Source organism: Melospiza georgiana, chromosome 5 (genome assembly GCF_028018845.1).
Source record: "Melospiza georgiana isolate bMelGeo1 chromosome 5, bMelGeo1.pri, whole genome shotgun sequence".
Taxonomy (NCBI): Eukaryota; Metazoa; Chordata; class Aves; order Passeriformes; family Passerellidae; genus Melospiza; species Melospiza georgiana.
Window position 1 is genome coordinate 70,531,526 of NC_080434.1, and position 22,616 is coordinate 70,554,141.

General features: G+C 38.8%; 1 protein-coding gene across 3 annotated transcripts in view; it reads left to right on the top strand.

Moving 5' to 3' along the window:
* CTNNA2 (catenin alpha 2) overlaps positions 1-22,616 on the top strand; it is a 478,676-nt gene that overhangs the window by 364,489 nt on the left and 91,571 nt on the right. For all 3 annotated transcript variants that reach the window (XM_058024127.1, XM_058024126.1, XM_058024128.1), the window contains one exon: positions 12,640-12,792. In XM_058024127.1, the coding sequence (XP_057880110.1) occupies positions 12,640-12,792 (153 nt within the window). The remainder of the gene's footprint in view (positions 1-12,639; positions 12,793-22,616) is intronic.

The window sequence follows — 22,616 nt, forward strand, 5'->3', positions numbered from 1 at the left end:
CATTCCAAACCCACCTGGACACATTCCAGTGTCACCTGCTCCAGGTGACACTGCCTTGACAGGGGGTTGGACTGGATCATCTCCAGAGGACCCTTCCAACCCTGAAATTTCTGTGATTCTGTAACAGTGCACTCTGGGAGTGTAAAGCCATTTACAAATGTCGAAGTCCTGTCACTCCATGCCCTTTCCACAAGTCCAGCTCTCTTGTAGCACCTTTAGGCAATGGAAGGTGCTAGAAGATCTGAAGCCTTCTCTTCTTCAGGCTGAATCAGCCTTTCATTTGAACAAGCTGAAGAAAGCACTGGATCTGATAAGAAGTTGTGCCCGTTGGCAGGATTGGGGATCTCTTTTTCCCACTGGTATGCAAGCCTGCAGTTAAAAAATGAGACAAAACCCAAAAGGTAACAAAGGCAGGTGGTACAGCAAACCAGGCCAGCAGCAGGTGCTGGTTGATTCCAGTTCTTTTGGACTCCTGTTGCAATTCCTCTTCTTTTTCCAATCCTTTTGTTAGTTTTTCCTGCATAGGAGGAAAGAGAAACACCAACCCAAGAGTTCAAATGCCACAGGTAACCCCAAAGCAGCAGGCACACCTGAAATTCAAACCTTGCAGCTCTGAGGTGACACTGAGAGAGGCAGGAAGGACACACCAGAGGGTTTGGTCACAGCCCTGGGGGCACAGCTCAGAACTCATGGTGGAAGAACCAAAATAATTTGTTTTGCCTTAAATACCACCCATCTGTGCTGCCATTACTGCCTGGATTATTCCATTTTTGCCCATTCAAGGTTTCCTGTGCCTCCTAGTGGAAGGAATTGGACAGAAATAAGATTTCTTTTTCACCACCAATTCTCAGTTTATACTGGAAATTGTATTCTCATACAGCTGTTAAGGAGGATTCATCCAACTCTGACAGACTGAGGTTTATGTTATTACTAAAGCTGCTTAGAAATACTGCATGAAAAAAATTCTACGCAGAAAATTATCATTTTCTTAAAAACTGGAAAATGTCCAGAAATTATCCAGAAATTTATTTTTTTAATTTTTTTTAAAGAAGCCTGAGAGCTTTGAAAAGCCTAGTGTCCATTTTTTCCAGTAGCTTCCCATTTTAATTTTGAAAATTATTAATTTATTTTTAGCCTAGCATTGCAAATACAAATATTTACCTATAAATAAATATTAATATCTATTTCACACTTTTGTGGATTCCAGTCTAGCTTGAGGTCTGGGAAACTTTCTGCATGGATGAGGGTCAGAGTCAGAGCTGCCCTGGGGGTCAGGGCACCCCAGAGCAGACAGAGAAATATTCCCAGTGCCCTGGGTTTCCACAGCCAGCCAGCTTCTGACTTCACAAAAAAAATTTACTCCCCAGTACACTGATTTGGATCACTCTTCTCCTACCCAGACAATTTTCCATCAAACTCCAGCTATTCACCATCTTCAAGACATTTTCTCTCTGTCAGATGGTTTTAAAATTGGCCAACTGATTAATATGTGTTTGAAAAAAAAAGGGGCAGATTTTCTGTGATGAGCATCATTCCATCAGAACACCAGTCCAGAATGTAAAGCCCAGAGTATGGTTCTGCTCTCCTGTGCTATCTGGTACTGTATATTGGTATTGTATAACCATGGCAGGTTGCTATTCATAAATAAACCCTTGGTGTGATTTCCACAGTGTCACAGAGCTTGTTTTTCTGTATGATTTCCCGCAAAGATTTTGGGTGAATCTGGGGTTTGTCCTTGTTACTGCTGATTTAATGAGAGCTCCTTGGTAGGCTGATAGCTGTAAGAGAGGTTTTTCCAAGATTTCTGATTTGGTTGAGATGAGTTTTCCCTCTTTTTGATGGGTTAGGATTTTGATTGATTGCTTCTTTTCAGTCTTTGCTTTTCCCAACAGCCACTATCAGTGTCCTAGCAATGGGGACACACTTTGAGGTACTCAGGATCAGGTTTGGCCATTTAAGCATGAATTAATATTAATAGTGACCATGCTGTGCTGTCCTTCTACCAGGCACACACTCTGCAGAAGCCAAAATGGAAAAAAAAAAAAAAATCCAGGTCATATTTGCCCTTTTTACACCTCTAATGAATTCTTCATGTATAATGCAGTAAGTACATCCCTTCACATGACCCTTATCTATATTTGATCAGTCATTTACATTCCCCTGTGCTAAGATGGGCTCTTGCAAATTCCTTTGTAAGGCACTTGGTGGACTCTGGCCATGATTTTCATCAGCCTGTTATCAGCCATATTCTCTAACATTCCTCCCTTCAATCTGCAATTATTATATTACCTTTTAATCCCAGAATATCCTGCGTTTGAAGGCACCCACAATGATCACTAAATACTTTTAATTAGATTATACTGTTTCAGTAGCTGTATTAAGCTGCAAGTCAAGCTTGAAAAAACCTCAAGTTTGATGAGACAAATACCTCCTGAAATTTATTTGTGCAAATTTGGTAAAACAAAGACCTTGGGGACAACATCTTGATCATACTCAGCTTTTATCAACTTCATAGGTCTCTGAAAGGACTTGTAATTTTCTGTCCTTTATTTAATATGGGTTACAAGTCTCTGAAAGGACTTGCAATTTTCTGTCCTTTATTTAATATGGGTTACTCCAGTTTGAGCTGCATCCCAGGCTTCAGCGTGTTCTTAGGCTTATTTATCATCTCTCTCTGTTCCTTGAGCAGCAGTGTCTCAGTTTGCTCTTTCTGTTACTCACTTCCACGTAGATTAACTTGTATCACTGTTTATGAATGCTATTTAGGGTAAAAAAAAAAAGTTTAGCACGTTGAAGCCTGCCAAAAATTGGTGTAGACTCTAGGAGGACTCTTAGAATAAAAAGCATGAATATTAACTCATGGAATTAGACTGATGGGACACCTAAAACTGAAAGAATGTGTTCTGTTGGAACAGATTTTATCACAGCTAACCCATACAATGTCAATTATATTATAGATAGACACTTATATAAGTTTTCAGTCTGTGGATTAAATCTCTCTACTCAAAGATATACATAGGTTGCCTCTTTACAGAATATAAATGCTTTGAGGAAAACACAGAAAAGAAGAAATCTTATCCTGTTATTGCAGCAAAGCTGTCTCACACCCAGACCAGATGACTTTAAATACTGTAGGAAGGGCCAGCAGCACCTAGAAATTAAATCTTGGTGCTCTAAATCATGATTAACTGACTGTGAGAATAGCAGTCCTGTGAGGATAAGCAAGACATGCTGTCCTCTTTTAGAAGAATGATCTGAAGCTCAGAAAATAAAGTTTCTTCTGAAGGTGAAGCTGTCTCACTTGAGGTATTCTGTGTTGTGCCAGCATTAGGAGGTGCACAGTATCTGAATATTAAGATACAAGCCCAAGGGAAGCATAATGGCTCAAAAAGAAAAAAAAACATTTTTTAGTGGAAAATGGGAACCCAATTCTAATCAAACTTAATATACATTAAGTTTACAACTTACATACACAAATACAACAGTTTGTTACAAATACAACAAACTTCCTTCAGCTTCCCAAAGACAATGAGGAGCACACCCAAAGAAATAAAAAACTCGTACTTGAGGGGCCAGGGGGAAGAGGAAAGAGAGAACCCTGCACATTCTGACCAGCTGATGTCAGTTGTAGAAATCAGCTGGAGATATAAAGAAGTGGCTTTCCTTCAGCCTCCCTGACAGTCACAGGAGATTTCATCTCTGGAGGGTGATTTGGGGATTCCAGGATGTGTCTTGTAAAAGCTCTTTAATGCATAGGGAGCCATGAACAATCTGATTTCATACTGAGAACCCTAAAGGGGGGTTTGTGTGAGGAGTGCTTTGGCTTTCCAGCTGTCCATAGAGCCCATGGTGCAGCAATCAGTGCATTTCTGGGGGGCTGGGGAACTGTGTTCTCCTTCTCTGATGTACAAAAGGACATTGGGTAAAGTTATAAATCCTGAAGGGGGCTTTTTAAAAAAAATTCAATACCTGTATAATTTAAATAAGGCAAGAAAACGGAGAATGAAATAGTCACAGACCTTCCCTAGCTCACATAACACTGAGAGTTTGTAAGAGTTGCTGCAGTGTTCTGAAAATGCAGAATTTCATGCAAGTGTGAAGTAGCAGCAGAATATCCAAGGAGGCTGTAACTTCAGAATTTAGACTGGCAGAAATGTTTATTAAGATTTCTTTTGCACAGGCAGGGTTGAAGCAAGGTCACACTTAACCAGATGATCCACAGGAGTCTGTGCTGTATCACCAAGGGGGAGTTTCTGGATGTTTCCAAGGGGAAGTGCAGTGCTAATGCTGAGATTGCCCCATTCTGTTGCATGAAAATGCATCTTGACAAAATGCTGGCATTTTTTAAAGGGAGTCAGCCACAAATTAATCTAAACCTCTTTGAACCTAAGGCCACCCGTGGCATCAGCTCTTGCTTGTGAGAAACCCAGCCCCTTTCCCTTGTTGCTCAATAGGTTTGATTTTCGCCTGCAGTGACTCCAGTGCTCTTGAATATGAAAATGTGGAAGCTGGCTTCCCAAATCTGTATTAAATGCTAATACAGATTTATTTCTGTGCCAGGGCTACATGTTTATGCCTTGTGTTCATTTAACAGTGGTGCACTGCATTGTTTGTAGCGCTTTTCTAGATTTGTAGTTGTTTTCTAGGCACAGAGGTGTTAGGCTGGGCTCTGGGGTGATGCTGGCTTAGAAGGCAGAGGTAGCAATGCCCCAAGCCCTCTGCTCCTACAGCTTCCAGTGAATTTATGGCCCCAGGATTAGGGACACTCTGAATGTCACCAACATGGTCTGAAAGAGCTGGGGGCCCCTGGCATGCTGATCAATGCTTCCACTTTTTGTCTGCTCCCATTTGGTAGAATAACTGGTGTACTTACTTCGGGAAAGGACTTTTAGTAAAATTTTCCAAAATCTGATCTAAAGAATTAAGGAAAATGCCCTGTTATTTGAATTCCAATTAATAAGGATTTTGGTGTCTTTGTCTCCCTCAAAATGCACTTCTAGGTGTTTATCACTGTGACATTGAGGTTTTTATGGTGCTCTGAAGTGCTCCAGAGGAAATGGAGAGTGCTTCAATACTGCTGATTTACTCTTTCAGGTCTGCAGTAATTTCCTTACTGCCTAATTATAAGGCTTGGTTTAATTTACTCTACATATAATGTTTACTGATGCACATATGGTGCCATATTTCAGGAAACCATGCCCATATCAGGCAGTTTTGGGTAAGGCTGCAGTGTGTAAGTTTCATCAAACAAAGGAAATTTTGAGCTGCAACATAATATTCATGATGGATTATTTTTTTCATGCAAAAGCTTCAATGTAGTAACCATGGATGCTTTTGCTTTTTGAAATAGGGACCTGATTTTATTATTTTATTTTATTTTTTTAACTGAAGTCACCTTAAGTGAGCAGAGGGTTGGCCTTTCAAAGTGCCTTGAGAAGAATTAGGAGGCAGAACTCAGTGACAGCTCCATTGCATTGGAAGAGATTACTGGACATAATTTGTGTATTATTCCTCAAATACTGAGCCCTCATGAAACCTCAGATATTCCATCAAATCTTTGTGTTTAGAAGATGCCTGCCTCTGTAATCACTGCAGAGGAATGAGTGTGGAGTTTTTAAAATACTATTTCATTAAAACCCACCGTAAATGTTGGAGAAGCTCAATGGAAGTGTGTAATGTTGCTACATTATAAATAAAAACATCCACAAGCTAGACCAAAAAAAAAGAAAAAAAACCCACCAGAAATGTATTTCAAGAGACTTCTGTAGATAATAGTTTTGCATAAAGAAGCCTTCACTGTTCTGTAGTATCATCTCAAGAATGACCTGTAGTCACATCTGCTAAAGGCACTTACAGAAGTTTGGGTTCATAAAAATAGCTGCAAATGTTGGTGCAGTAGCATGAGGTAGGGAGCACTGTAAACATGGAGGAAAACATAATTCTTTTCCAAAGACTTCTCAAATTCCATCTTCCTAATGGCTTATGAGCAGTGGCAAAGTACATGGAGTTTAATTGCCAAGTGGGATTTCAATATTGCATTTGTTTCTTAATTGACATTAATTTTGTTCACTAACTCTGTTTCTGAGTGTTATGAAATATCTTTACTGTTATGTTCTACTTGTAATTAAGCAACCAGATACAAAAGGTTTGTTTGCAGTTCTTACTGTGTAAAAATTACTGCAAAGGAGAACAAAACAAAGGATAAGTGAAATGAGAAAAAAGACAAAAAAACCCAACCAAGAACAAACCCCAGACTGATCTCACTGCTGGAAGGGCTTTTTGAAAGGCATGGGTGATAATTGATAGTATCAGATATCAATCATCTCTGTCCATTGGGGCGGGATCCACTGGTGACTTTGAGTGACTCTTGGGCAGGATGATGAGAAATCCATTTTTGCAGCACACAATCAATTTTTAATCTTGTTTCAGCCATTGTCTGGCACTTGCACAGACAGGTCTACCCAAGAGCTGTCACCAGCTTCCGCTGGGCTCAGTCTCCAGGTCTTGGAGAAGCTGAAGGCAATATTTACTCTGCAAGTGTGGCATGTGTGACATTTCTCGTATTAAACCCGTGAGGCTTACTGGATCTGACTGCTCACAGTGAGGATAACTTCATTAAGAGTATTTGTAGAAAATTTCCTTTCCGTCTTGACCAAATAGCTGTTTAATCTCCCCAAACCATCTTTTCCGCCATTTTATTTATTTATATAATGTATTTGATTAAAAAACCATAAAGCTCCAAAGCTCTGCTTCATTTAAGTATCATTTCAACAGGGCCTGAGATTTGTAAATGAAACTACACAATAGATTGTGGTTTTTACTTTAATCTTTGCATTTTTAATCCATTATCTCTATTCTTCCTCATTGCCCTCTTCTTTGTCCCACCTGTTTTACATCAGACCCTTTAGATTTGCAGTTTTGGTGATGTTTTCGATACTTTTCAGTCCTCTTCAGTTTTCACAAGGTTATTTTTCAAAGTCTTGTCCCTTTTTTCTCTTCTGGCATAACCTATAGGGTTTTTTTTTCCCTTTCTTTGTTCCTACATGCAATTTCCCGTTCTGCAATTTCATCCTCCCACATTCACTTTATCACAATTCTCCCCTCTCAGGTCATAGAGAATGCAAAAGTTAATCACTGTCTTTTCACTTCTGGGTTATTTTGACTTCCCTAATGCTTTTCACTGTCTGCTCAGTTCCTACCTGTATCTCTGATTTTCCCACATTTTTGATGGGAATCTCTGTCCTGTCCTCTACCTGTTAATCCACTGTATAATTCTTTATTTTTAGAAATAATAAATATTTAATAGAATCCCAGCGCTGCCATCAGAGTTGGGTCTTTGTTGTTCTATCCAGACATGAAAGACAGAGTTCATACCCTGATAATCCTCACATGTTTGGGGGGTATGTGGTTATCATTCCCCCAAACATATTTTTTTTTCCTCTACTTTTATGTAACTGCACTAATATTGCTAGCAAGCCTGAGGCTTGCCCTTGCTGAAAAATATTTTTTTGAAAAGGCAGTATAAAATTTTTCTGTCATGAAAATTGATAAACCACCCACCTTAGGCCCTCAAAAAAACCCCAGCAAACAAACAAATTTAAATAAATGGGGATTAAATACCTTAGTACTTGGTAACTGGGTCCTTCCATGCTTTGGGCCATGAACCATTTTGAGGAATCCTTTGTAGTGGCCCATGACTAGGAGGAATGTTCTTTGTTTGTGCTTCTTATACTCTTCCAAATTTTTGGTCAAAAAATTGTCACTTCAACTTGCTTTCTGTTAGCAAATTCACCGCAAATCTTTTCCTGATTATGGCAGCTTCTCTATGGAGAGAGGAAAGCTCACACATGGAAAATATATTGAAAAGTTGAAACTAAAAGAGAGCAGGATTAGATCAGATTAGATTAGATTAGATTAGATTAGATTAGATTAGATTAGATTAGATTTTAGGAAGAAATTGTTTCCTGTGAGGGTGAGGCCCTGGCACAGGGTGCCTGGAGAAGCTGTGGCTGCCCCTGGATCCCTGGAATACCCAAGGCCAGGCTGGATGGGGCTGGGAGCGGCCTGGGACAGTGGAAAATGTCCCTGCCCATGGCAGAGAGGTTGGAACTGGATGGTCTTTAAGATCCAGGCCATTTCATGATGCTAGTAAGAATTACCTGTCTTTATAACAGTGTTTCTTCCTGATTTATCTTTGTCTCAAATCTTACTTTTTTAATCTATTCCATAGATCTGTGATTTGAGTATCCAAGTGTGATACATATTCTAAATATCAGTCTTTTTGCTGTTTAATCTGCCAAGACAGAACTGGTGGTGTTGCTGTCCCCATGCCCCAAGTTACCATTCTTTGGTCACATCCTTTGTGACACACTCTGCAGAACTGACTGAGACTTTTCTCTTTAGCACCAAACTGCAGCAGCCTCTAATGGTCACTGCCTTATTCTCCAGAACTCAATTTCACAGCATATTGGAGGTGACACACCTTAGCTGCAGTGGAGGAGGCTTTATTTTCATCCCTTTCAACTGAATTAATGCCTGTTCGGGAGCTCTCTGCGGGTGCAAACTGGAGCTGGGTAGCAACACCCATTAAATGGAAAGTGGTGAATAAGGTGCTCCTTGGTAAACTTTTGTTACAGGCAGCTCTGCACTGCCAGGCTTTATAAAGTTTAACAATCTGTTGGAGTCATTAATCTCCTGCTGTGGCTTTACCTTCCAGTGGCAGGATTAGACATTTAATTCTCTACTAGACTGTAAGTAGCACTGAGACATTTTGGTTCTAAAATTGTTATATAGCCATGGTAAGCATCGTTTTGGTGGGCATTTAACCTCTTTGAGCTCGATTATGGCTGTGAACTGACAATGATAAAAGTGCCCTAAACAGTGCTTAGAACAGTAGAGCATGATGCTATCAAAAGCAGCAACTTGACTGTGCACCATAAACTGATGGAATTGACTGAACTGGAAAGGCATAAAATCTGCCTGTGCACCATTCATGCTTTCAAAAATATTTCCAGGTCTTGATGTTTTCCTTCTATATTTTTTGTTGGTGTGGCAAATTTATTTATCTGTTAGCTTTACGTACATCAATAAAGTTTTCTCTCTGACAAAATGAATTAAGCAAGACCTTAATTTAACATGCTTCCTCCTCTAATAAATGAAGTTTCACGTGGTGGAATCTGTGCTTTGAATTAATCTCTAAATTAAAAATCCTGTGGGGGGAAAGAACCTAAAAGCGTTGTCTTACAAGTAATAGTGTGTGTCATAATATTTACATCAGAACTCAGCATAAATTAAGGCATTGCAGAGGCATTTGTTAATACAGGTGCATGAGCAAAGCCCTGGTGCTGGTTTTGGAATAAAACATGACAGGCTTTTGCTGCTTCCAGATTCAAGTCACAGCTTCTCCCTTTCCCTTCTGGGCTGGCATTGCCTGGGTGAAGCTGAAATCTCTGGGTGCACAAGGCATCACTTGGGCTGCCCTTTGTTGCAGCATGCACAGGAACACACGGGATTGCTTTCCCAGTAGCTGTTTGCCTTGATGAATAGCCCTAATTGGATCAAACAGACTGGCAATGGTGAGCCAGTACTTTTAAATGTCGTGTCTTGTTCCATTAATACTACCTTGTCATGTATCCATTTGAGCTCCAGGATGAATGTCTTGCCTTCATACTGCTGTCACATTTAACAAATGATTTTGTCAAGTCCTTCTTTACAGCTTGTGGTGAAGGATGGCAAAATTTGTGGTCTCCTACGTACAGAAAACCTGTTAACTCTACCTTTCAACTTCAATGCAAGGACGTCCTAAAACTCAGATAACAAATTCCGGAAGAAATTATAGTGCCTGTTTACAAGAGGGGCCAGAAATATTCTTCTGACATCTATGATTAACACGGCACAAGAAAAATAGAATGTATTAATTTTGTATTTATTAAACCTGTGACGGGCAGAATTCAGTTTCTTTTTTTTTCAGCTGCTGCAGTTATGAACCTCAGAGTACAACACACAGTTACCATTAGAAACCAGATATCCATTTTATTCATTCCTTTTGATTCAGAAAGAGCTCTACTGTATATTTACTATGGTAAACCCCAAATTGCTGGTTAGCTGATGCTCTTGCTGTCCTTTTTATTGATTTCTGGTATGTGGTTGTAAGCTGAAGATATTTGACACTGATGAAAATAAGCTGCTTACTTGAACATCCTGAGACTGCTGTTACAATTCCATGGGGCATATTGTTATAACCTGATTCATAACAGCACATTACCTTGGATTAAAAATTGAATTCTTGTTCACTGAATAAATACAAGCCTTTGGAACAGATCCCTCCTTATGGCAGGACACAAACAGGAAAGGTTTGGTGTTCATTTAGCATTTAAAGTAAAGGTTTTTTAGTGCAGTGGACAGTAGTTTTCACTGGCACATCCTGAACTTGAGCAAATGGAAATTTTTAGGGATCTTTCACTGAGAATGAGCTGGAAGCCACCTTGGATTTTTAAAAGCTTGTTGTGTTTCTTTGGAAGTGCTGTCATTTGGCCTTTTTTGATACAATGGGCATCAAAGTCTAACTGTGGGTACACAAATCAGGCATCTGATCTGGAGTTTGCCAGCAAGCCCTGGGGAATGGATGTCTGCAGAGGAGAATTATGCAAATTTATGATGCACCTTTTCTGGCAATACTTCTCCCTTAATGCTGGCTGTAGGTGAAACTACTGAATTAATAGGGAATCACAGAATATCCTGAGTTGGAAGGGACCCACAAGGATTACAGAGTCCAACTTCTGGTTGTCCTTCACACAGCAATCCCAAGAATCCCACCATGTCTCTGAATTCTTAAGTTAAAAAATTTTTATAAATACTGACTGGAAATCTATCAACCATAGCTGTGCTGCTGCACTATTCTCTGACATTCAGCATCTTAGAACATCTTTTCTTCTTTTTTCTTGCAATATTTTGATGTATTTGGAACAATACTGTTATTTGTATTGAGATGGTACCTCTGAAAACTCTTCATGGATTGGGGTCCCATTGTGTGAGATGCTGTGCAAATAGACCCAAAGCATGGTCTGAAAGAGCTTTTAATGTAAGAATAAAATAAGAGTCAGCAAGTGGAGAGCAGCAGATTGATGGGAGAAAAAAATAAAGAGTACAAGATGGAAATGTAATAGGTGTTAGCACACACACACCAGCTTCCTAACTGTTGGCAGGTCTCTGATAGATGATTCTTTTCTTCTTTTTGTCTTCTTTCCTCCCCCTGTTTGTATGTGTTACTGAGTTTGCTATTCTGAGTGCCTTTAATCATTTTGAAAGTGAAAAAAAAAAAAACTTTCCAGGTTGAATCTGAGTAGAATTAATTTTTAAGGAGAATTGAGAACTGCTTAATACGTTGACTGCTTCAGTTGTGATGGAAATAAAATGAATACCTCCTACAAGCACATATATGCTATTTTGCTTTGCTTGTTTTTACTGCACCACTCAGGGAATGAAAGAAAAATATTCAAAGTTAGCTTTCTCCTTATTCAAATAGAGCTGAGAATTGCTGTCATCAAACAGCAAATGCATCTTGGATTGTGTATTTGCAATGTCTGACAATAGGCCAGTTTTCAGTGTGATTGGGTGTTTTGATGGCACCTTGTCTAGCTAAAGCTTTCTTGTCTGGGCTCAGAATAGAGAAAATTACCTCTCTGGGTGCTTCATCCAACTAAAAATGCATGATTTAAGGAGACTAATGGGCACCCAAGGCTCCAGGCTGAATAGCTCCCAGCTTCTGTTTGAGTCCACAGTTTTTCATTCTTAACAACCCAAAAGCTGCAGAAAACATAATCAAGATGTTTCTGATCCACAATCCCGCGGAGCAATTAAGCTTCCAGGAAGAATTATTTAAGATTTCAGTCATTTTTCTGGCTGTCTTTCAAATTTTGGAGAAGTTTGACATTAATTAGTGGTCATTAGCAATGTGGAAAAGAAGTTAGTGACATCATTCTTACAGTAATATTGCTTCAAATAGATGTTTATATGGACTAACAGGTGTTAAATCTTCAGTGACTTGTAAAGTGTTTCTTTCTTCCTTTAGAATAAATTGGAATATGTTTTCTAATCTGCCTGGAAAATGCTAAAAAGGTTTTCTGTTTATACTTCTTGGAGCTATTCAAATGGGAATACAAAGCACAAGGCATCTGCTACACAAAATATTAATTATTGCATGGAATACTATTCACTGGAGGAATTAGAGAAGGCTTAGAAATATTCAGGCTAATATTTTTTAATGGTTGCTTGGAGTTAAGCTCCTTAATCCATATTTGCCTTTTTAGTGAGCTGAACTGTTTTTTCAAGTAGTGTGGAGCTTTCAATTCTCATCAATTTGCTGTGTCTTACATGAGTTATCACCATCATTCTGTACAGATCCATTCAGGCCAGTAGGATTAGGTGTATGTCAGCACAAATCCCAGGAGGGCTTTGCAGAGCCTGGGCCCTCAAGTTTTTAATTTTGCTTGCTGCAAATATTGAAGAAAAGAAAGCAAAAAAAAATCCAAATTCGCACACAACACCGCGAGACGAAGCACATCAGTGCTTCGACATGAAAAGTAGGAGGGTGTGCTGATAAATGTCATTTATTTACTGCTGTGCTGTCCTCTGTCCCAGCTCCGGAAGGCAGTGATGGATCACATCTCAGACTCATTCCTGGAGACCAACGTCCCTCTGCTGGTTCTCATCGAGGCCGCCAAAAGCGGCAACGAGAAGGAAGTGAAGGAATACGCTCAGGTCTTCCGTGAACACGCCAACAAGCTGGTGGAGGTGAGTGCTTGGTGTCTTTGTGGTTTTGGCTGACCTTGAGATGTGCCAGAGAGGTTTTTTTTCCCCCAGCCTGGCCACTGAAGAAGGAGTTAGGATTTTTTTTTTGTTTTGGTTTTCAAGTGTGGTGGTGTTCACTTCCCTCTTCCCCCAGAGCGAGGGAAGAGACGAGAAGCTTGATTCCATGTTTCAGAAGGCTGGTTTATTATTTTATGATATGTGTACATAATATTAAAACTATACTAAAAGAATAGAAGAAAAGATTTCATCAGAAGGCCTGAAAGGAATAGAAAAGAATGATAACAAAAGTTCGTGATTCTCAGAGTGACTGTGATTGGCCATTAATTAGAAACAACCAACATGGACCAATCAAAGATGCACCTGTTGCATTCCGCAGCTGATAATTATTGTTTTGCTTTTCCTCTGAGGCTTCTCAGAAGAAAAAAATCCTAGCAAAGGGATTTTTCAGAAAACATCATAGCTACATTCAAGGTTCTTTATTTTTCTGTTATCTGGAATATTTTTTTCTCTGACGTGCCAAGGTTTGTCTGGCAGGTTGGACTGAGATACTCTGACTGCCTTCAGAGGCAGTGTTATTTTTTATACTAAGAACTACATGTATATAATTTACAATAATTTCTCAATACCTATCACTTATGTTACACAGTGGATTCCTACTTTAAACTAATCCAAAAGTGCCATCATCACTTAGAAGATGGAGGCTAGGAAGGAGGGAGAAGGACAAAACACACCCAAATTTGTTTGTCTTGGGACTTCGAGCCCCTATTCTAAAAACTCCAAAATTCTACTTTTCACCTTGTGACAAACTAACCATCATTCTATTTAAACTTTTGTGCCTTGCAATTCTTTGTATAAGGTTGGTAATTTTTTTCTGTGCATCAAAATCAAAGGCTCAGGGGTGTTGGACTCTGTGCCAGGGTCTCTGAGCCCCCTGGCAGGGGCTCAAGCAATCCAGGACAGCCAGAGGGATGTCCTGGGTTCCGACAGTAAGTGACCTTATTGACACAGCCAGGTTTCCTTCTGGCACCTCCAGGAGAGGCAGGAAAAGTTACAGACTGGGAGAAATGTTAGAGGTCTTATTTCAGGAGTTTTGGTCAACTTCATGCCAGTGATGGCCCCGGAAATGTTTGGATGAGGGGCAGAGGAACGTGCTGTGTTTTAGTGGTTCATTAAAGCAATTGAGCATGTTAGAAATGGTGTTTGCAGCACTTTGTCAAAAGGCATGAGCAGCAAGAATTAAATTTTCAGTTCAGCTTCACTAACAGTACGATTGAGCTGAATGTCTATTAAGTAAAAAGCCAAATCAGTGCTTCACAATCTGGTCCTGGCCAAGGACTGCTCTAGACTTAATTGTCAGTCTGAACTGAAATCGGGAAAAGGACCTACAGAGAAGGCACAGCCTTAAGAACATATATGGTCTTGAAAAGTCTGTAGTTCATATATAAATATATATATATATATTTATAGTACCTTCTCTTTCTGAAGAGACACACTGTAAAGTCAACCAGTGATAATTACAAGTCTTCAGGGATGATATTGAAATAGCTTTATTCTACCATGAGGAGTATAAAGTATAATGATTGAAACCTTGAATACTCATGGAATGGACATTTAATAAAATTATTATAATGTTCATTTTGGTTTGCCCTCCGAGAACTATGAAAGGTGCTTGTGTTTTTAAAGAAAAATATAACTCAGTGATTTGCTCCATAACATTGTGTGGCATTTTTCTGCACTAGCAATGTTTTGAAGGCTTTGTAGCCCCTTTGCAACATATTTTCTTGTCACAAAATCTGCAGTTTAGCAAAGGGAAATGCAATTAGGGAACTACTGATCTGACAGGTACTGAGCTACTGAGCTGCATCTGAATGTCTTCTGTTAAATCAGGACTCATCCTAATCTGTAGAGCCTGAGCTAAGGCAATGAATAAGGGTTCCTTGGCTAATGTTGACTAAATCTGGATAGTTCCCTGATAAAATAAGTGTCTGCATGTTTTTTTTACAGTGGATGTGTGTTTTTGTGTTTTCACATGTTCTAGAGCATCTCATTCTTGCCACGTACCAAACAGGGAGTCAAGGTACCTCATTCTGCCCTGGAAATCAGGTGTTTCCTATAGTACTTAACTTGTAGGTGCCTAAAGGGAGGTCTTGGGGGTCTAAAATTTCTGTACAATGCTTAATCCAGTAATTTTTATTGCTGTTGTCTGCAAGAGGATTCACAGGGCCGTCAGCAACCTTCCCTCCCAGCCCCTGTGTAGATGCAGAGATTTATTGCTGCCTCCTTGTGACTGGAGCTGTGGCAATGAAAAAAAGAAATAGCTGGTAGGTGTATAAAGAGAGGGAAAATAAACCCCAAACAAATGGAAAACCCCTCCACAATGTTTGTTCATAGTTATATTATAGTGGCAGTGGAGTTGTAGGCTTATGTGCAGTGAACATATGTGGGGTTAGTGTTATAGCACTCACATCCTCCACAGATTTGCAGAGAAGTGCTGCAATGACAGGTTTAATAGCATTATTAAAAAAGTTAAAAATAGCTAAGTGGATATTTTAAAAATATTATAGGAGGTAATGGCATAAAAGGAGGAAAAATACCTTTTAGGGGTGTAGTTAAAAAAAAAAAAGAGCCAAAAACTCCCTGCCAGAAAAACCCACAACTTTAATTGGAAGAAGAAAGAACTTTAATGCTGTTAAACTGTCAGAGGGAGAATTTAGGTTTATTCTTAGGAGGAAATTCTTTACTGTGAGCATGGTGAGACCCTGCTGCCCCCATAAAAGCTGCCCCATCCCTGGGAATGTCAGTTTGGACATGGTTTGGAGCAACCTGGGCTAGTGGAAGGTGTCCCAGCCCATGGCAGGGGTAGAACTGGATGGAATTTAAAGTCCCTTTCACCCCAGGGAGTTCTGTGAATCTATGAAACAAAAAATGTTTCAATTATGTTGGTTTTACAAGCCTAACATTACATTAGATTTGTATTTTAGACCAAACTGGAGGCTGGTTAATGATTTTTGACATGTAGTTACCTTGTACCCCACCAAAAAGGAACGATGTTGGTATCAATAGATGTCTCAGGGCTAATACCTAATATTTTTATTCCATTTAGGCTGTTTCAGACTATTAAAAGCAGATTCTTAATTGAATTCTGTATATTTGTGACAGCTGGTACTGGCTTGTGGGTGCATTCTTACTTTTTTCCAAGGATGGGTTCTTTTAGGTGGATCTTGCCCTTTTAATAGTAAGAACTATTTCTGCCTCAGGTAAAAAGCATCTTGAAAAACAAATTTCTAGTGCAAGTGAAAATTTTAACCCCAAATTTCAAGTTCATCAGTCTGCAGAAGCAAATACGTACTTGGAATATATTTATGTCCCTTTTGTACAAGATTTTTGCACTTCAAATAGTTTCATCATTTTTACTTACTGATGCACAATGGAACCTTAGCAGATGGACTTCTCTGGTTTTGTGGGTCAAGTATCTTGCAAATAGTAAAGTGTGGCTTAAAGATGAGCCATAATCAAGTGACTGTGAAATGTAAGATGCTTTCCCAGGCACGGGGCCAGCATTGCTTGCTAAGATGTGCAAACACAGCTCTGCTGAAACGCGTGGAGTTGCACTTGCTCATGGTAGAGGAATTTGGCACTGCCACTTCAGTGCTGTGAAAATTCTGTAGTATTAATCATTAATTTTGAAATCTGAATCTGAATTTTTTGGATGTCCTACCAAGCTCAATAGACAGCCTGTCAAAAGGTCAGGAAAAAATAATACGTGTTTTAATATTTCTTTACGTGAAACCTGCATTTTTCCATCCTGAGGGGAAAAAAAATTGCACTTCTTGATATTTGTTGAATACAAATGGCAGAATTTTCTCTGCATAGCCAATACATTTTTAAAAATATATTTTGTCAGCTTGAGCCTTAAGGAGGTTAAGTTTCTTTTATAGTCCATATTGCAGAATATTTAAATCTTCTCTCAAAAGCCATTTTCATTATATGATATTTTCCCTTCCCTACCTCTTACCGTAACATTAATAACAACAAAGATGGATTGTCATTTTTTGAGACATTCACTGACAACTAGATTTGTCTATGGGTTTTGTTGGAAACACAGAGTGAGGTGTCACTTAACTGTAATGTAAATCATACAAAATAAATCAAATTGTCAGACAGATTCTAGGGGTAAATCATAATAATATAACAAAACAGAATTTAGATGGTACCAGTTCAGGCTTGGATGGGTAACTCTTTTCCTTGCAATGTTTTTTCACAGCCATTTCTCAATTTTTTTTTCTGCCTTCTGAAACTGAGGTTAGAGAAATGATGGTGCCTTTCGCGGTCATGATCTTTACCTCATGAATTCCTTTATGTTTTTTAAGAAATTGTTTCCAATGACTGAAAGTAAATTCCTGAGTTGTAATGCCAACTTCAGATGTGACCTTAGAAAGTCATTTTACTTTTCTACCCAAGCACCTTCATTAGTAGCATAAGGTTAATGACAGATAATTCTAATATCTACCACACAAAGGCACCTGACTGATAAATCAGCTCAGATTTATTCAATGCATCTATTAAAGCACTATATGGAGGCTAATAATTAATTTGCATTGTTCTGTTTACTAGAGGTTCTATGGTTTAACTGTTGGTCCCCTGGACTATTTCTAGAAAAATTAAATTATTAAATCTAACAGGTTTTCCTGGTTGATGAAATTCAGCATCCAGTAAATTCTTAAGAGCCATGGTAGCAGTCTGTTCAGTTGGAATTCAGATTATAGTGGATTTGATCAGACTTTCCATTCTCAAAAGGATGGGTATAAAAAGATATTTCTACTAGTTGTTTCACTTTGAGGAATTTTAATGCTTTGATGGAAATACTTCAGCTTTTTGGTGGTCAGTGAACATTTACAAGAGTTAAACTCAGTTGCTTTATTCTTATTTCCAACAAAATCTGACTGAAGAGGTGTTTTCTTCTTCAGTATGAACTGATGAAGCACCATATTTAAAGCACTTAAAGATCACCTTTTCAAAAGTCCCTTATTACTTTTGCATTAATTGATTTTTTTATGAAGAGTTTTGTGGAGCCCACATGGATCTGTCTGTTTCACCTCATACAAAATTAAAAGATTTCTGGAGACAAAACAAATAATCAAAGTTGCCTTTTAAGAACACCTGGCCAGTGGAAGAACTGAGTTAGGCAATGGTTTATGGTAATTTAAAGGGGATGTAATGAGAGAACATAAATAATATCAAAAGGTTGGGTGGTAATTTGTAGCAGATGAAATCTAACAGCTCCATTCTGGTTTTGGTTTATAGTCTCTCTATCCATTAAGTTTTCAGGACCCTTTAATAATTTCCCCCATGTCATCGCCACTTTGAAGAGGATAATGGGGTTGCTTTTGGGCAGTTAGGGGCTTGGGGTTTTTAATTTTACAAAAAAAAAAAAAAAAAAACCAGAAAATAGTTTGAACTTCTTTATGAGATGCAATTCAGGCTACCTTTCATTTTCTAAGAATTGAATTATTTGGAGCTCCCTAATTCAGACTGATTGAAATCTTTCCCATCATAAATGTGAGAACAGGTTTACATGCACAGGAGAGGAGAAAAATCCATTGTAAGTGTCAGCAATGCACACAAAATAAGCAGCTGGGCCTGCTCAGTGACCCCTTCTTAGCTCAATTGGTAATGAGAGAAAAGGAGCAAAATTGTGAAAGGTTTTACTCTGGTGATCGACAATGGCTTTAATCTCAATTTACATCAGCATTAACAGAACTAATATCCAAACAGTATTTTTTTCTTTCCAGAAATAACTTTCAGAAAACCAAAAAGAACTCTCAGAAAACCAGAAAGTCTAGTTTTGCATTTCTTATTTGCTTGATAAGAAATGCAAAACTAGACCTTCTCCTAGGGAGTGGGGATCATCTGTGTAACTCTGCAATGTACCTGAGGTCAATGCAGTGCTGGGAGTTCCCCTTCCAGGTGGTGGCCTTCACAAGGAATGCTGACAGTGTTTTCTTTGTGCTTCTGTAAATATTGTATGAATCCATATACTGACAGATTTTAATTTAAGACAGAACCCAGAGGAAGAGGCCTAAACAAAAAAAATTGGCTCATTTATTTCTGCAACTTCAGTTCAAGGAACAAAGACTGTTCCTGCTGGTATTTTCACACATACTTGACATGTTCTATTCTTTGTTTAAGTGCACACTGCTGCTTCATCAGAGTACACACCTGGCTGTTGGCTTCTGATGATGGAGGAAAAGTGTCAATATTCTGTCATAGCTTCTGCATCCAGCTTGCATCCTGAAAAATGTGCACATCCCTGGGTTTACTCTTACAGACAGATCAGTTTTTACTCTGCTTTTTTCTTTTAGCTGACATTTAAGCTAGATAAGAAGTACAATTTAGGAAGTGATAATCCTTGCTTCTAATCAAGGAGTGTTGAGAAGGTCATAGATTAGTTTAATTCAAGCTCTTCATTCAAGTTGAGAGATTTTATTTTAAATTAAAGCTGTGAGCTACTTTTGTGTCCTAGTGTTTCATCTGCTCAGTTTTAATCTCCATCCCAGACCTTTCTTCCCTGTGTGTGCAGCAGATGTTCCTAATTCCTGGTAAACACCAGGAGTGCACTGACATAGCTAAAGCCACAATCCACTTATTTGCAGTGAGACAATGAGAAGTTTGGACTCTGTGGGTGAAGTTCCTGAGTCCTTCCTGCAGCCAGATCTCATGTCTGTTTGTCCTCCTTTGAGGCAAAATGAGCTCCAGTTCTTTCAGGATAAAACTTTCTGGTAATGGGTGAACTCTTTATCCTGCTTTTTTTACTGACTTTAACCACTGGATATTGGTATTCCACTGGGATCCATGCCAGCTTCATCTTCTGGCGTCTCAGTTAATGCTGAAATGGAATCAAAGCCCCTTAGACAAGGTGAGACACAGAAACAAGGGCTGCTTTGTGGCTTTCAGAGCCTCTGCTGTTCCTGTCTCTGAAGAAGAGAGGTTATTAAAGGAGGTAAATACTCAGTGAGTATCGAAGGAGGTAAATACTCATGGTCAACACTGGTTTTGTGCAAAAGCCAGCAGTGCCTTCAGGATGTGAGGCTCCATCCCCAAGGCTTGGTGAGGGAGCAGCGGCAGAGCCTGTGATCTCTAAACTGCATTGCTGACACAGAAATAGGGGGAAATGAAACGATTGGACATGGAGAACTTGGCTACAGATGCTGCTCCCTCCACATCTGCCCTTGGCAGATTTCCAGTGAAACCAAGGAACCCAGGATGGCTGAAAGGGGCAGGAGCTTCCTTATCTCATGGCTACTTTGGCAATATAACTCTGTCCCCAAAATTTCTTCCTATCAACGCCTGAGTAAGCAATCAATCACACCAGAGGCAGTGAGACTGTTGCCATTGCCTTGAATAATCATTTCCTATTCATTTGTCCCTTTTTTCTTAGACTGCTGCACTCTTACATTTCACAGCAACACCAAAAGGGTTGAAGGATAATTTTATTTGTTCACACATATTTCTGTAATGTAAATAAGAATCAAATGCTACATGAAGTTAAGAACTTGTGGGCAATGGTGATGGTTTTCTTCCTTCCCAGGAGAGTACAAGATTAAAAGTTAAATTTTAAAAAATACTAACTGGGAAATTGCTGCAGAATCCCCCATGCCAACTTGAAATCATTTTTAGCTTTGGGACTGTAAACATAAAGCCAGTGCTGGGCTGGTTCTGTTATCTGATTTCCTAGAGGTCATTATTTGTTAACAAATGACTTATCATGTGGTTTTATTCATTGGAAACAATGCTGGAGGATTTCCTATCAACAAAAACGTGATGCAGCCACTTCTTCATATTTTTTTTTGTAATCCTCTTACATTTCTATCTGTTCTGTATTACTTATTTTCATGAGAAATACTTGGTTATCTCCTTGCAGCAAAATTTATTGGTAATAAGTTCCCAATATTTTCCAGTTAACTGATTTTTTTTTTATAATTAACTTTTAACTGTGCTTATTTTATGCCTCTTTAAAATAGATAAAATCAAATTACTCAATTTTTAATCACTAATATTTTAAAAATATTCTTGTAGTGAATAACACCCTCTGAGCAGGGGACTCACTTCAGTCTGATCATGCTCTGTGCTGTGTGATTCATATTTTCCCAAAATAACAGGACTCCTACAAGCTCTAGTATCCATTTATGCCTACAATCCCGTACAATCTGATCACACCCCAGTCTCTGTGATTTATAACTTGTTAATAATACAATCAAGAGCACTTGGTACTTTTGTTAATGAACTGATTGCATAAATTAAGGATTTAGCTCCTCCAAACCAGTTGTTTGAATTTGTAACCTCAGTGTACCATGGTGCAGTACAACATCTGGCTGTTGGATGTTCTGAAAGGATTTTTTTCTATACATCCCCACCTAATTGACCTCATTCTTTATTTTTTTATTCTCATATCCTGTTTGGTACAGTGTTTTATTTGTGCCCTAACCAGAACTGATGTTTTTCTCTTGTGCCTCTTTAAATGGGTACCTCAATGTGTCTCCTCAAACCTGTGTGTTGGATAAATTTTTGCTACTGAAAACAGGTTAACATTTTATTACTCTGTAAAAAGTTTAGCATCTTGGCCTTTGTTCTGTGATGCATTAGCAGGGTTATATTTCAATCATTAAATATTAGCCCCGTGCTTTTACATGAGCATCTTACAGTGTAAGAGCTTAATTAAATAGCCTGTCCTAGAGCACAAAGTGTAAGGGAAATAATGGGAATGGTGGGGAGTAAAAGGATGAAATACAGGAATCTAATCTGTTTTTCCAAAATCCCAACAAAATAAGAAAATTTAAAAAATAGCTCTGATTACTGTAGAGCAAGGGAATTTGTCATTAACAATTGAGCCATTTCAGGGCAGAAATTGAAGGGGAGAACTACATAAAAAAGTCAGAAAGTTTAGTAAAAGCTGTAAATACTTCTGAGGAAACTGAAAAAAAAATTACAAGGAAATAGTGAGTCAGAAATATTGGAGAGCATTCAGACCTGCTCAAAAATGAGTAGATAGCCAGAGAAAATACATGTCAAAGATTTGAGCACAGAACAGCATGTTAAATGATGGAGTTTTGAACTGATGCAGAAGAAGAAATTGCAATCCTTTATCTAGAAATGTCATGATCTTGAACAAAAGTTGCAGCAGTTTTTATGTAGAAAGATTTTGCAAGCAAAATACACATGTCAAATATTCAAATACAGCCCACCAAGTAATAAAACTGATTTGTTAATTTATTAATCCAGAACAAAATACGCATCTAAATCCCAGTATCAAGGGACACTGGGATTGCACTGGAGTGTCTCTGTTGCTTCAGCTGATGCAATGTGTGGGTCACAGTGGATTTTACCCTGGTTTTTCCCCTCTATCCCATTAGGGGGATGCTAACAAGCAATGTGGTTATGGTAAACCAGTCCTAGGCATATCCCACATTGCTTCTTTTGTGTGCTTGCCTAGAATTCCAGGTGTTTTCAGGAATAAAAAGCACCTTTTGCCATTTTGGATTGGTTCAGTAACTGATGTTGTTGTGTTTCGACACCAATATTCTCAGCCTGGAGAGGCCTGGGCAGCTTTTAACTCTTTTTCTGTCAAAGCAGATCCTGAAGATAAGCAGTGGAGTCAGATAAGCCATGGCTTTGTTTCCCCCAGGACAGTTGTTATTTGGACAAAATATTCATCTCTTGCTGGAAGCTTTTGCTACAGAATTGCATGAGGGAAATTTTAGGAGAAATCAGGATGATGGTATGGATGGACACAGATCAGGCTGTGAGAA